The 11,993-nt window shown below is 36.4% G+C and overlaps 2 protein-coding genes across 3 annotated transcripts in view; both read left to right on the plus strand.

Annotated features, from left to right (window-relative positions):
- The window catches only part of LOC107733807 (inosine triphosphate pyrophosphatase-like), a 6,284-nt gene extending 3,633 nt beyond the window's left edge, over positions 1 to 2,651 (plus strand). Inside the window, exons 7-8 of the mRNA XM_016545602.1 lie at positions 465 to 541; positions 1,912 to 2,651. Of these exons, the coding sequence (XP_016401088.1) occupies positions 465 to 541; positions 1,912 to 2,041 (207 nt within the window). The 3' untranslated portion in view covers positions 2,042 to 2,651. The remainder of the gene's footprint in view (positions 1 to 464; positions 542 to 1,911) is intronic.
- An 8,823-nt stretch (positions 2,652 to 11,474) lies between these two features.
- The window catches only part of LOC107733808 (vesicle-associated membrane protein 4-like), a 15,235-nt gene continuing 14,716 nt past the window's right edge, over positions 11,475 to 11,993 (plus strand). The window contains exon 1 of one of the 2 annotated variants that reach the window (XM_016545605.1): positions 11,475 to 11,631. Coding sequence is in view for 1 of the 2 variants with exons in the window: in XM_016545603.1 (XP_016401089.1) it covers positions 11,718 to 11,777 (60 nt within the window). In the remaining variant the exon portion in view is untranslated. The other variant, XM_016545603.1, reaches the window with a different exon arrangement.

The raw sequence follows: 11,993 nt of genomic DNA on the forward strand, positions 1-11,993 counted from the left end.
GATCATTTTTTGCAGGAAGGAGCACAATTGAGCAGACACAACTTTTTCTACAATTTTAGACATAAACGGAAGATTTAAAATGGGTCTGTAATTTGCCAGTTCACTAGGATCTAGTTGTGGTTTCTTAATAAGAGGCTTAATAACCGCCAGTTATTAATTGTTATCACAGTTGTGCTGCTTAATATTTTTGTGGAAACTACTGTGTGACTTTTTTTTCAGAATTTCTTGATAAATTGAAAGTTCAGCATTTATTCAAAATCTATTGCAACATTATAAATGCCTTTGATGTCACTTTGTTCAATTTAATGCATCCTTGCTGAGTAAAAGCATTAATTTCTTTAAAAAAAAATCTTACTGACCACAAACTTTTGCCAGGTAGTATAACTAACTCAATGTGTTACGTTGAACACTATAGCATGCAGGTTTTGATTCCTACCTTCACCATTTCTAATCATTTTTTTCAGGGCCGTATTGTTGAGCCCAGGGGCCCAAGGGATTTTGGTTGGGATCCTTGTTTTCAGCCTGATGGCTATGAAAAAACGTGAGTATCATTTCTTAAAGGGTTAGTTCACCCAAAAATGAAAATTAGCCCATAAATTACTCACCCTCAAGTCATCCTAGGTGTATATGACTTTCTTCTTTCAGACGAATCCAGTCGGAGTTATATTAAAAAAATTGTCTTTGATCTTTCAAGCTGTTTCTTGGCACTCAGCGGGTGTTGCATGCATCTGTCCAAAAGAAGTTAAATAAAAAGCGCCCATCCATAAAAAAAAAAAGTGTCTCACATGGCTCCGGGGGGTGAACAAAGGCCTTCTGTAGCAAATCGATGTGTTTTTGTAAGAAAAATATCCATATTCAAAACTTAATAATCACTTTAATGTAGCTTGCGCTCACTGTTGTACACTGGATGCAGTTCCGGGCGGATGACGTATGGAGATCGGCTTTGCGCATGCGCTGCTCAGAAGTGACGCACGCGGAAGCGCAGGGGAGAGATCAAAACAAAACAATGGTCACTTATTAGAAGTACAAAACAAGGATTTGTAAAGAAGAATGTCGGAGGATTTCGATATAAGCCAAGAGGAGACTGGTTTTCCTTTGCTAAAGTAAGGAAACTTTGCTTCCTTTGCTCCTGTTAACAAACGTTGGTTTTCACGAGACTCACCGGCGCATGCGCAGCACTGACCTCATACGTCATCTGCCCGGAACTGCTTCCAGTGTACAACAGTGAGTGCAAGCTAGATTAAAGTGATTATTATGTTTTGAATATGGATATTTTTCTTACAAAAACGCATCGATTTGCTACAGAAGGACTTTGTTCACCCGCCGGGGCCGTGTGAGACACTTTTTTTATTTTTATGGATGGCTGCATTTTATTTAACTGCTTTTGGACTGAACACCCGCTGAGTGCCATGAAACCGCTTGAAAGATCAAAGACAATTTTTAATATAACTTTGACTGGATTTGTCTGAAAGAAGAAAGTTGTATACACCTAGGATGACTTGAGGGTGAGTAATTTATGGGCTAATTTTCATTTTTGGGTGAACTAATCCTTTAACTGTGCAGTTGTGTTTCTCAGGTATACCAGTAGGTGACAGTATTGGTCAAAGTAAACCCTCTGAAAAGACTTGTGCTTTTAACCAAATCTACAAATATTTATGAAAGACTTTTCCTATAGTCCACGCGTTCACAGTATAAGAATGCATGTTGTAAGACGCTTTATAAAAAATTGTTGTACTCTCCTCAGAGAATGAAACATTGACGAGGAAACAGAAGCATTGAGTATTTTTCTGGCAACAATAGGTTAAATTGAATCCCAAATAAATTTGTCAGATAAACTTAGCACTTAAAGCCTTTTTAATTTGATGGTGGTTTTGTTTTTCTCATTCCTCTGTGCTGTGTTTCTTTGGGTAGTTATGCTGAGCTCCCTAAAGCAGTGAAGAACAGCATCTCCCATCGGTACCGTGCCCTGGCAGCCTTGTCGGAACACTTCTCCAAGCTTAACAACACACCGGAGACCAAGCATGCAAAACACCAAGACTGAGTACTGTTGGCTTTCCAAGCAGATTCAGCCAATCGGAGCTCAGTTTGCCTCATCAGGCTCTGGTTCAAATCAAAGCACTAATGTACTGCTCATAAACGGTTTCAAATGTACTCAACAGTATATCAACATCTTTCATTTTCAAAATTAATTTCAATTAGTACTGAAGTTATCATTAGCCATAGTGATTAATTGGCTTAGTATAGAAACAGTTTATGGTATGTCCCCATTTGGATTGCTTTGTGTGTGTGTGTGTGTGTGTGTGAGTGAGAGTGTGTGAGAGAGAGAGAGAGGGGACAGAGCAGGTCTCAGGATAGAGACATGAGGAATTCAGAGTCATAAAGCTTCAGGATGTTCCTGTGGCACCTCTTGTTTGTTCATTTGCCCTCTGCACAGGGGGGATGGAACTCTGTATTACAGTTATATCATCTACTGTTTGTGTTTCCCATTATTAATGGCACGCAGGCAGTGTTTGCACTGCTGTTTCTTGCATTCTCGCTCTCATTCATTCATTCACTCACTCGCTCGCTCACTTTCTCTTCCTTTCCCTCATGACAAAGAAGCCTTCATTGGTAACACGTGCATATGGATGCATTTGATTCAGAAAACAGCCTCCCACTACTCTTACAGAAAGGTTCAAAAACATATTTTATTCGGTAAAAAAAGATAGATGTAATATCCTATATTGTTCATACTTGTTTGTGAGGTCTATTCAAATCACTAAAAGCAATGGCTGCTGAAAATTCAGCTTTGCATCACAGGAATAAATTACGTTTTAAATTCAATTACAATAGAAAACAGTTCTTCAATTGTAATAATATTTCAATGTTTCTATTTTTAAATGCATGCTTTGGTGAGCATAAGAAACTTTTTTTCAAAAACATAAAAAAATCTTACCAGCCACAAACCTTTTAACCGTAGCATATGTGTGATAATAGTTGCATGTGATATGCTTTTTACTGACAGCCATAACTCAGACTCGCCGCTATGCATGTACAGTACCATAAATGTTTGTATAAGAATAGGACCAATAAACTGCTTTTGGTCTGTATAACCTCTGTAAGATGGCCAGTAGTTCTAGTTGACTTGACCCATTCAGTTTTTTGATGAGTTCAACATCTCTACTTGAACCCACTGTTAAATTCATCAGAAAGACGAATATAGTCACTAAGCGACAAAACGTTTATAGGGCTATAAAGCAAACATTTTAATGTTAATACCCTGGATCATAACTATATGTCTGTTAGGGTCTAATTTCAAACTGAAAAATAGTTGGTTATTGCTCATTCGAAGGCCTTTTACAATGGATTTCGGAAAATATCTCCGGTATTCAGGAGCCCATGCAAACTGTCTATGTCCAAACCACATCAAAACACGGGCCGCGTCCCTGTCCCAGCTCCTGCTGGGCTTCGGAGAGTGAGCCCGTAAAGATCAAGGAGTGGCATATATGGAAAACAAAGAAAGACGGTGAGAAATATGCACCTTGATGACCCTCAATTATGCACAACAACATTCCTCAACTCTTAATCATGTGGAAATGCTTTTGTCTAAAGCTTTTCGAGTTCACAATGTGTACACATGTTGTCGGAATATATATTTCAAATGTAATTTATTCCTGTGATGGTAAAGCTCCAGTCTTCAGTGTCACATGATCCTTCAGAAATCAGTCTAATATGTTGCTTTGATGCTCAAGAAACATTTATTATTATTATCAATGTTGAAAACAGTTATACTGCTTAATATTTTGTGGAAACTGTGACATTTTTTCAGGATCATCTGATTAACCGAAAGTTCAAATGAACAGCATTTAATGGAAATAGAAATCTTTGTAACCTTACAAATGTCTTTACTTTCACTTTTGATCAATTTAATGCATGAAAAGTATTAATTTCACAAAAACAAATCTTACTGACCACAAACTTTTGAACGGTAGTGTATATAGATATAAATATAACTGTCTATTCAATTAAAACTACAGAGACTAAAGGGTCTCATATGTTCTAATGGACCTGTAACTTCACACGTGAGAAAGTGATCACTAATCGTGTGGGTGAAATAAACTGTACTTTTACTCTGCAAGATGTCCTATAAAGTGCAGGAATCCAGTTTAAAAGGTCATAATCTACAGCAGCATCTTGCAGTGACCCATCAGGAGGCCTTCACAAACACCTGGTGTTCTCCACCTCATCTTCAGCAGGACATTTTTGTGGCGTAGCACCTATGGATCTGGTGGAATGATTGAACGCACAGTTCCTGTTTAGGGAAAATGTGTTTATTGCCTTGTTGACTAGACAGCAGCAGGTGATCCAATGTTTCACAAATATTGTTTAAGGTGGTTTGAGACGTGAAGTGAAAAGAGAGGCTCATGCCAGAGTTCTGACATCTGACAGAACAAAGATGAGAAAGCTCTGTTTTTCATATCATTTTGCCATATTCAGTGCGGTCCAAAGTGAAACCCAACATCTGTTTTTTTTTTCTTTTCATTTAAACCTGCAAATAAGCTTTTTTAAAGATTTTAAATATTTACATTGAAAGTGTTAGGAAATAAAACAAAATAGTTAAGATTATGCAGTTTTTTCTGTGTCACTAATCAAACAAGCATATCTGAAAAGGATCTGAAAATTATTGTTTGTTTGTTTGTTTGTTTTTACAAACATCAAAGTGCATGCCGTTTGAGTTCTGCTGTCATTAATGCAAAAGGATGACAATAAAGGATGATAAATACTGAAATTAAATTGCATGCTTTGGTGAGCATAAGAAACTTTTTTTCAAAAACATAAAAAAATCTTACCAGCCACAAACCTTTTAACCGTAGCATATGTGTGATAATAGTTGCATGTGATATGCTTTTTACTGACAGCCATAACTCAGACTCGCCGCTATGCATGTACAGTACCATAAATGTTTGTATAAGAATAGGACCAATAAACTGCTTTTGGTCTGTATAACCTCTGTAAGATGGCCAGTAGTTCTAGTTGACTTGACCCATTCAGTTTTTTGATGAGTTCAACATCTCTACTTGAACCCACTGTTAAATTCATCAGAAAGACGAATATAGTCACTAAGCGACAAAACGTTTATAGGGCTATAAAGCAAACATTTTAATGTTAATACCCTGGATCATAACTATATGTCTGTTAGGGTCTAATTTCAAACTGAAAAATAGTTGGTTATTGCTCATTCGAAGGCCTTTTACAATGGATTTCGGAAAATATCTCCGGTATTCAGGAGCCCATGCAAACTGTCTATGTCCAAACCACATCAAAACACGGGCCGCGTCCCTGTCCCAGCTCCTGCTGGGCTTCGGAGAGTGAGCCCGTAAAGATCAAGGAGTGGCATATATGGAAAACAAAGAAAGACGGTGAGAAATATGCACCTTGATGACCCTCAATTATGCACAACAACATTCCTCAACTCTTAATCATGTGGAAATGCTTTTGTCTAAAGCTTTTCGAGTTCACAATGTGTGCACATGTTGTCGGATGTCTGTCTAGTGGGTAAAACAAGTGTTTAAGGTGAAGAAACATCCTGTAATCATTAATACTTGTTATACAACCAAAACTATGAGCTGTCTGGAGAACTGCGCAAAAAAATTTCTAAATGCCCTTTGGGTACTTTTAAAAAGTATATGTGCAGTTTTGTTTGATGCACATTAACAATTTTGTTTTGCCAATGTAAAATATAAATTTTAATAGATACAGTAAAAACTGTAATATTGTGAAATTATATTAAATATCTGTTTTCAATTTGAATATATTTTCAAATGTAATTTATTCCTGTGATGGTAAAGCTCCAGTCTTCAGTGTCACATGATCCTTCAGAAATCAGTCTAATATGTTGCTTTGATGCTCAAGAAACATTTATTATTATTATCAATGTTGAAAACAGTTATACTGCTTAATATTTTGTGGAAACTGTGACATTTTTTCAGGATCATCTGATTAACCGAAAGTTCAAATGAACAGCATTTAATGGAAATAGAAATCTTTGTAACCTTACAAATGTCTTTACTTTCACTTTTGATCAATTTAATGCATGAAAAGTATTAATTTCACAAAAACAAATCTTACTGACCACAAACTTTTGAACGGTAGTGTATATAGATATAAATATAACTGTCTATTCAATTAAAACTACAGAGACTAAAGGGTCTCATATGTTCTAATGGACCTGTAACTTCACACGTGAGAAAGTGATCACTAATCGTGTGGGTGAAATAAACTGTACTTTTACTCTGCAAGATGTCCTATAAAGTGCAGGAATCCAGTTTAAAAGGTCATAATCTACAGCAGCATCTTGCAGTGACCCATCAGGAGGCCTTCACAAACACCTGGTGTTCTCCACCTCATCTTCAGCAGGACATTTTTGTGGCGTAGCACCTATGGATCTGGTGGAATGATTGAACGCACAGTTCCTGTTTAGGGAAAATGTGTTTATTGCCTTGTTGACTAGACAGCAGCAGGTGATCCAATGTTTCACAAATATTGTTTAAGGTGGTTTGAGACGTGAAGTGAAAAGAGAGGCTCATGCCAGAGTTCTGACATCTGACAGAACAAAGATGAGAAAGCTCTGTTTTTCATATCATTTTGCCATATTCAGTGCGGTCCAAAGTGAAACCCAACATCTGTTTTTTTTTTCTTTTCATTTAAACCTGCAAATAAGCTTTTTTAAAGATTTTAAATATTTACATTGAAAGTGTTAGGAAATAAAACAAAATAGTTAAGATTATGCAGTTTTTTCTGTGTCACTAATCAAACAAGCATATCTGAAAAGGATCTGAAAATTATTGTTTGTTTGTTTGTTTGTTTTTACAAACATCAAAGTGCATGCCGTTTGAGTTCTGCTGTCATTAATGCAAAAGGATGACAATAAAGGATGATAAATACTGAAATTAAATAAAAAAAATTATTTCTACCTTGTACTAAAATTATTATGCTGAGTACATAATATGTAATCAAATATATTTAAATTGCAAAATGCAAAGTAGAAACATTTTCACAAATGGTCTCAGATTTTTGAACACCGAAGGTATGTTTTCACCCCATGATGAATAAGATATGTGTAAGTTAAAAGAACAGTTCACCTAAAAATTTAAATTTGCTGAAAAATTTCTCAGGCCATCCAGCATGTAGATGAGTTTGGTTTCTCATTGGAACAGATTTGGAGAAATGTAGCATTACATCACTTGCTCACCAATGGATGCTCTGCAGCCAATGGGTGCCGTCAGAATGAGAGTCCAAACAGCTGATAAACACATTTGTTTAATGCTGCTTTGGACTGTTTTCACTTGTAAACACTTGATCTGTGCATATTCTCTCCTGATTCAGACGAGATTACTTTTTCTCTGGAGGAAGCAATATTAGAGGACTCGTATTTTAACAACTGTTTAAATTGAAAAACGTTTTAATGATGGATTTGTTTCTTACAGACACACAGTTTTTTTGCTTCAAAGGATGTTAATTGATGGACTGGAGTTGTGTGGATTACTTGTGGATCATTCTGGTGTTTTTATCATTTGTTTGTCTCTCATTCTGACGGCACCCATTCACTGCAGAGGATCCATTGGTGAACAAGTGATGAAATGCTACATTTCTCTAAATCTGTTCTGATGAAGAAACAAACTCATCTACATCTTGAATGGACTGAGGGTGAGTAAATTTTTATTTTTGGGTGAGCTAGTCCTTCATGTGTTAAGAGCACTACTAAAACTCATCCTGTCGCACTTATAGTCTTGAAAACATACGTAATACTAAGTATTAAATGGCAGCATCCTGTGTGGACACCATTCGGAAGTAAACTTGACCTCTGGTGAACTCTAAACTGGTGTGACCTGTGTCTTGGTGTTTAAAGTCTTCATGACGGTAGGTAAACACATTACTGGGAAAGATCGATGCTTCCTGCTTCATCACATTCAGCAGCACAGCAATGACTAATGTATCCGGAGACATGGATGTTTGATTGAGGTCTGTTCTGCAGTCACGGTCAGTTTGAGACTGATCAGCTGCACCGGTACGGTAGTGTAGGAAACTGCAGTGCAAAGGAAGAGCGAGAAAGCAGGGCACATTCTGACCTCCTCACCCTCAGGGCTTTGTGTCATGAAAACCATCTTGAACAAAGATTTTAAGTTCTGTGTGGACAAATCACACTCCATTACCCTGGACATTTACTAAGAAGATAAAACAGTTACAGATTTGCTCTCTTTGTTCAGTTAAATAGAAAATGTCAGACTGTTTCATTTTTTCTGATATCATAATGAAGAAATAAACCTCAGTAAATGAATTAAATTATAAACAATTCTTCATTAAAATTTCTTTATTTTTTATATTAGGCCTAAAATATTTTAACAAAACTGCTTCACTCTTAATTAATATTTAAAATGCCTTTGTCCACCAAATCAAAGCCATGAGGTGTGACAAACTCAATTGGTATAACCAAGATGCAGAAATAAAATCGTACCATATGGGATTCCTGCAGACCTTCATGATTGTGTGTCAAGGTCAATAAGTCAATAATCAATCATTTGACCTTTTTATGACATAGAACGTTTCAGGACTGTAAAACGCCATGTGGTGTGACTCCCCAAAAAACGTAACAATATTTTCTGATTAATAATTCAAGATACGTAAAAAAAAGTATATATTTATCTTGAAAATATATTTTAAAATGTGAAAATAATAAGTAAGATGTGAAAAATATGGTTTTATCTATTTCTTATCATAGACTTATATGTCATCGACAACCAGTCATTATCGCAAACAAACCCAGAAAGAATGATCAGGGCTTCCATGTGAATTTAATTTGTTATGTGAGGAAAAGAAAGACATAAAACTAGCGCAACTATGTAGGAAATGGGTTGCCTGGGAAAACAGTCAGTTATAAACCGTAGCTGTCACCAGGCATAAATATTATCCATTGGTGAGCAAAATGTAATGCAAAATTTTTCCAAATCTGTTTCGGTGAAGAAACAAACTCATCTATATCTTGGATTGGAGGGTGAGTACATTTTCTGCAAATTTTCGGTTGAACTATTCTTTTTCAAAGGAAAAATATGTAAGATTTTTTTATTAAAATATCCAAAACCCACTAGAACAGTGTTATATATTTTGCTGAATTGTGTACTTACATTATCCCAAATGTTTCGAAGAATGTTTAAATCCAGAGAAATAAGCCATTTTAACTAGTGACACGGAGCGTGTCCATAGTGTCATTGTGTCGCCTGCTTACACATTGTGCCTTTAAGCTAAAGGAAAATGAGAAATGTTACCTTTTAGTTAACAATATTAACTTCGATGTGTATAAACAGCATAGTATGGAGGTCTGCTCAAGTGCATGTGGGACTCATCTGTCACAGGTTTTACCACTCATCCTTCAGCCTTGCACCATTCGCTCCTGTTGTTTATAATCCTTTAACCAAGTCTGGATTCCCGTTGAGCACCATCTCATCAACCAGCCTGCCACCTTCCCATATACATCCCATATGAAATGTGCAAATGTTCATCTAGAGGCCTTGACTAAATCTTCTGTGACTGTATCTCTCCTGCTCTTACTCCCCTAGTTTCAGGACGTCTGCTCATCTCATCAAGACGACAGGGCAGTTTATTTAAACCGTTTTCAACGTGCACCAAACCCTGGACTCTGACTGAGTGAATAAACAATAGGATCAACAGGCAGATAAATATTTCCTTTTAGTGACATTTGAAGTCAAAGGTCATACATTTGTTTCTTCATAAATTGTGGAATATATTTCTTGGGTGTGAATATGTGAATTGCTGATATGTATGCAAGCCATTGCTTCTTTTCGTTTCTAAGCATGTTCCCTCCATCATAAGGAGAGGTGTTGGAGGTTAAACTGGATAAAAAAAAAAGTAAAAGTATGAGGGCACAGCTTTATAACCCACCTTTATGAACTGAAGTGTCCGACTCCCATAGGCACGTTAAATTAACCTGAAGGTCAAAGGCCACAGCAAAGTGAGACAGTGGAGTCTGTTTAAAGAGGGAAGGTTAAAGTTAGACTACTGTACAGTTTCACATGCTTTTTCTTTTGTTAAAAATATTGCTGTTTCGTTTCGAATAGCCCAAACATTTTGAGCCCAGTGACTTGGAATATTCAAAGTCATGCCTGGCTTTCTCACTGTTTATATCCTGATGTTTCTCATCAGCTTTCCATATATCCTTCAATGTCTCCCAGGAATCTGAAAATGGAAACAACTGGCAAAAGTCTTAGAGAGTCAATATACACAGAGCTTTGCACACTCAACCTGTTGTCCAGCTAAAATGGACCACACCAGTGTTGTGCTCGAAATACACATGCAAAAGAAATTTCACTTTTATGTCTGTAAGTGCATCCTTACAGGGGAATTAAGTGCTAAAAGTGTGCACCTTTAACCAGGGCCCTTTTGGGGACACATCACCTAATCTTTTCACTTTGCGAAGCACCTTCTATCCCCACGTGAAACATTTCTCAAGGCTGCCTGTTTTACAGATCATACCTCCTGTCGCTTGCGGGACACATTCTGGGCCTGCTTACAAAACCATCTGAACCATTCTCGTCTGAAGAGTTGCATTACTCTGCATTTTTTCTTGTTCATGTGACAGGATGATCAGAATTTATTGCTCCAAATGTTCCATGAATCTTCTCTAGACCCTGGTTATTTTCAATGTTTGTTTAATCAATTTCAGGGAATTTCAGTGAGTATATAAATACAAATTCAACCTTAAATAAAAAGTCTAAAACAACCTTCAGAAAATAACCCTGTGATATTAAGCCAAACGGCACACACGAATGTATACCTTTTATACAGGTGTATATATAATTAATTCCAGTGATGGAAAGGTACATTTTCAGCAGCCATTACTTCAGTCTTCAGAAATCATTCTAGTCATCTAATCGGAATTAATAACTCACTAACTTTTAGATTTGTAATCACTCTATGACTAAAGCTGGGCTGTTTTTGATGATGATAATGATGATGATGCTTTATTATTATTATTATTATTATTATTATATTATATGAAGATAAGTTGGTGGTGATGATTTTATACTTTTTGTTGTATTAGATTTCGATAATGATTTTTTTACTAAATTATGTTTAATTTTTTATTCTTGTAAACAGTACAGAGATTACATAAATGGCATATAACTTTGTATACAATTTATCAAAATGCATCAATTTCATCAGAACACATAGGAAAGAAAAATAAGAAAAAAAGTTAATGATTGGTAAGAAATATAACAATGGAGAAATAAGAAAAGCTAGAGAGATAAAAATAAGAAAAAAAGAAATAAAAATAAACCATAAGGATGTTAATTTATACAACAATTAGACTGTAGAAATTATTATCATTACATATTAAAGTCGTTCTCCTTGCTTTCTTAATGTTTAATATTTTATTAGAAGAAGGTGAAGAAGATGGTGATGACGGTAATGAAGATGTGTCTGCAGGAAACAGTATTCGTCCAGCTGTTCTGACTTCCGCTTCAGTGCCGAGCGAGAGACATCATTCAGGACGCATCCGACTCGGATCAAAAACAGTCAGCGGGACTATAAACGCGCTTCTTCCAAACGGGAATCGACAAAAGCAAGATCTCTGAGGTAGACCGGCCGGGGATGTGGCTCTTGAGGCCCGTGTGCGAGTGCTTGTGTATCGGGTAGTGAAGTAGCCAGAGGTGTTAGCAGTCATGCTAGCTGTCATTCATCTGTTTTCACTTCAGCCTTTCCATTCCTTCACCAATCCTCATGTAAACACCATTATTTGATTTCATGCTTGTTGTTTTTCCCAAAACCACGTCTTATCTTTTCTTTCGATCTTTTAGTGTCCTGTAGGGTCAGTGTGTTTATGGGGTTTTATTGACTGGCATGAAGCTCTGTTTAGCAGGTGCTGCACAGGAACAACAGCTGTTTATTACAAATGATCGATAATATGTGGTTAGTTAACGTTAAATGTTTACACACAC

The sequence above is a fragment of the Sinocyclocheilus rhinocerous genome, unplaced genomic scaffold, assembly GCF_001515625.1.
Source record: "Sinocyclocheilus rhinocerous isolate Xijiao unplaced genomic scaffold, SAMN03320098_v1.1 scaffold2685, whole genome shotgun sequence".
NCBI lineage: Eukaryota > Metazoa > Chordata > Actinopteri > Cypriniformes > Cyprinidae > Sinocyclocheilus > Sinocyclocheilus rhinocerous.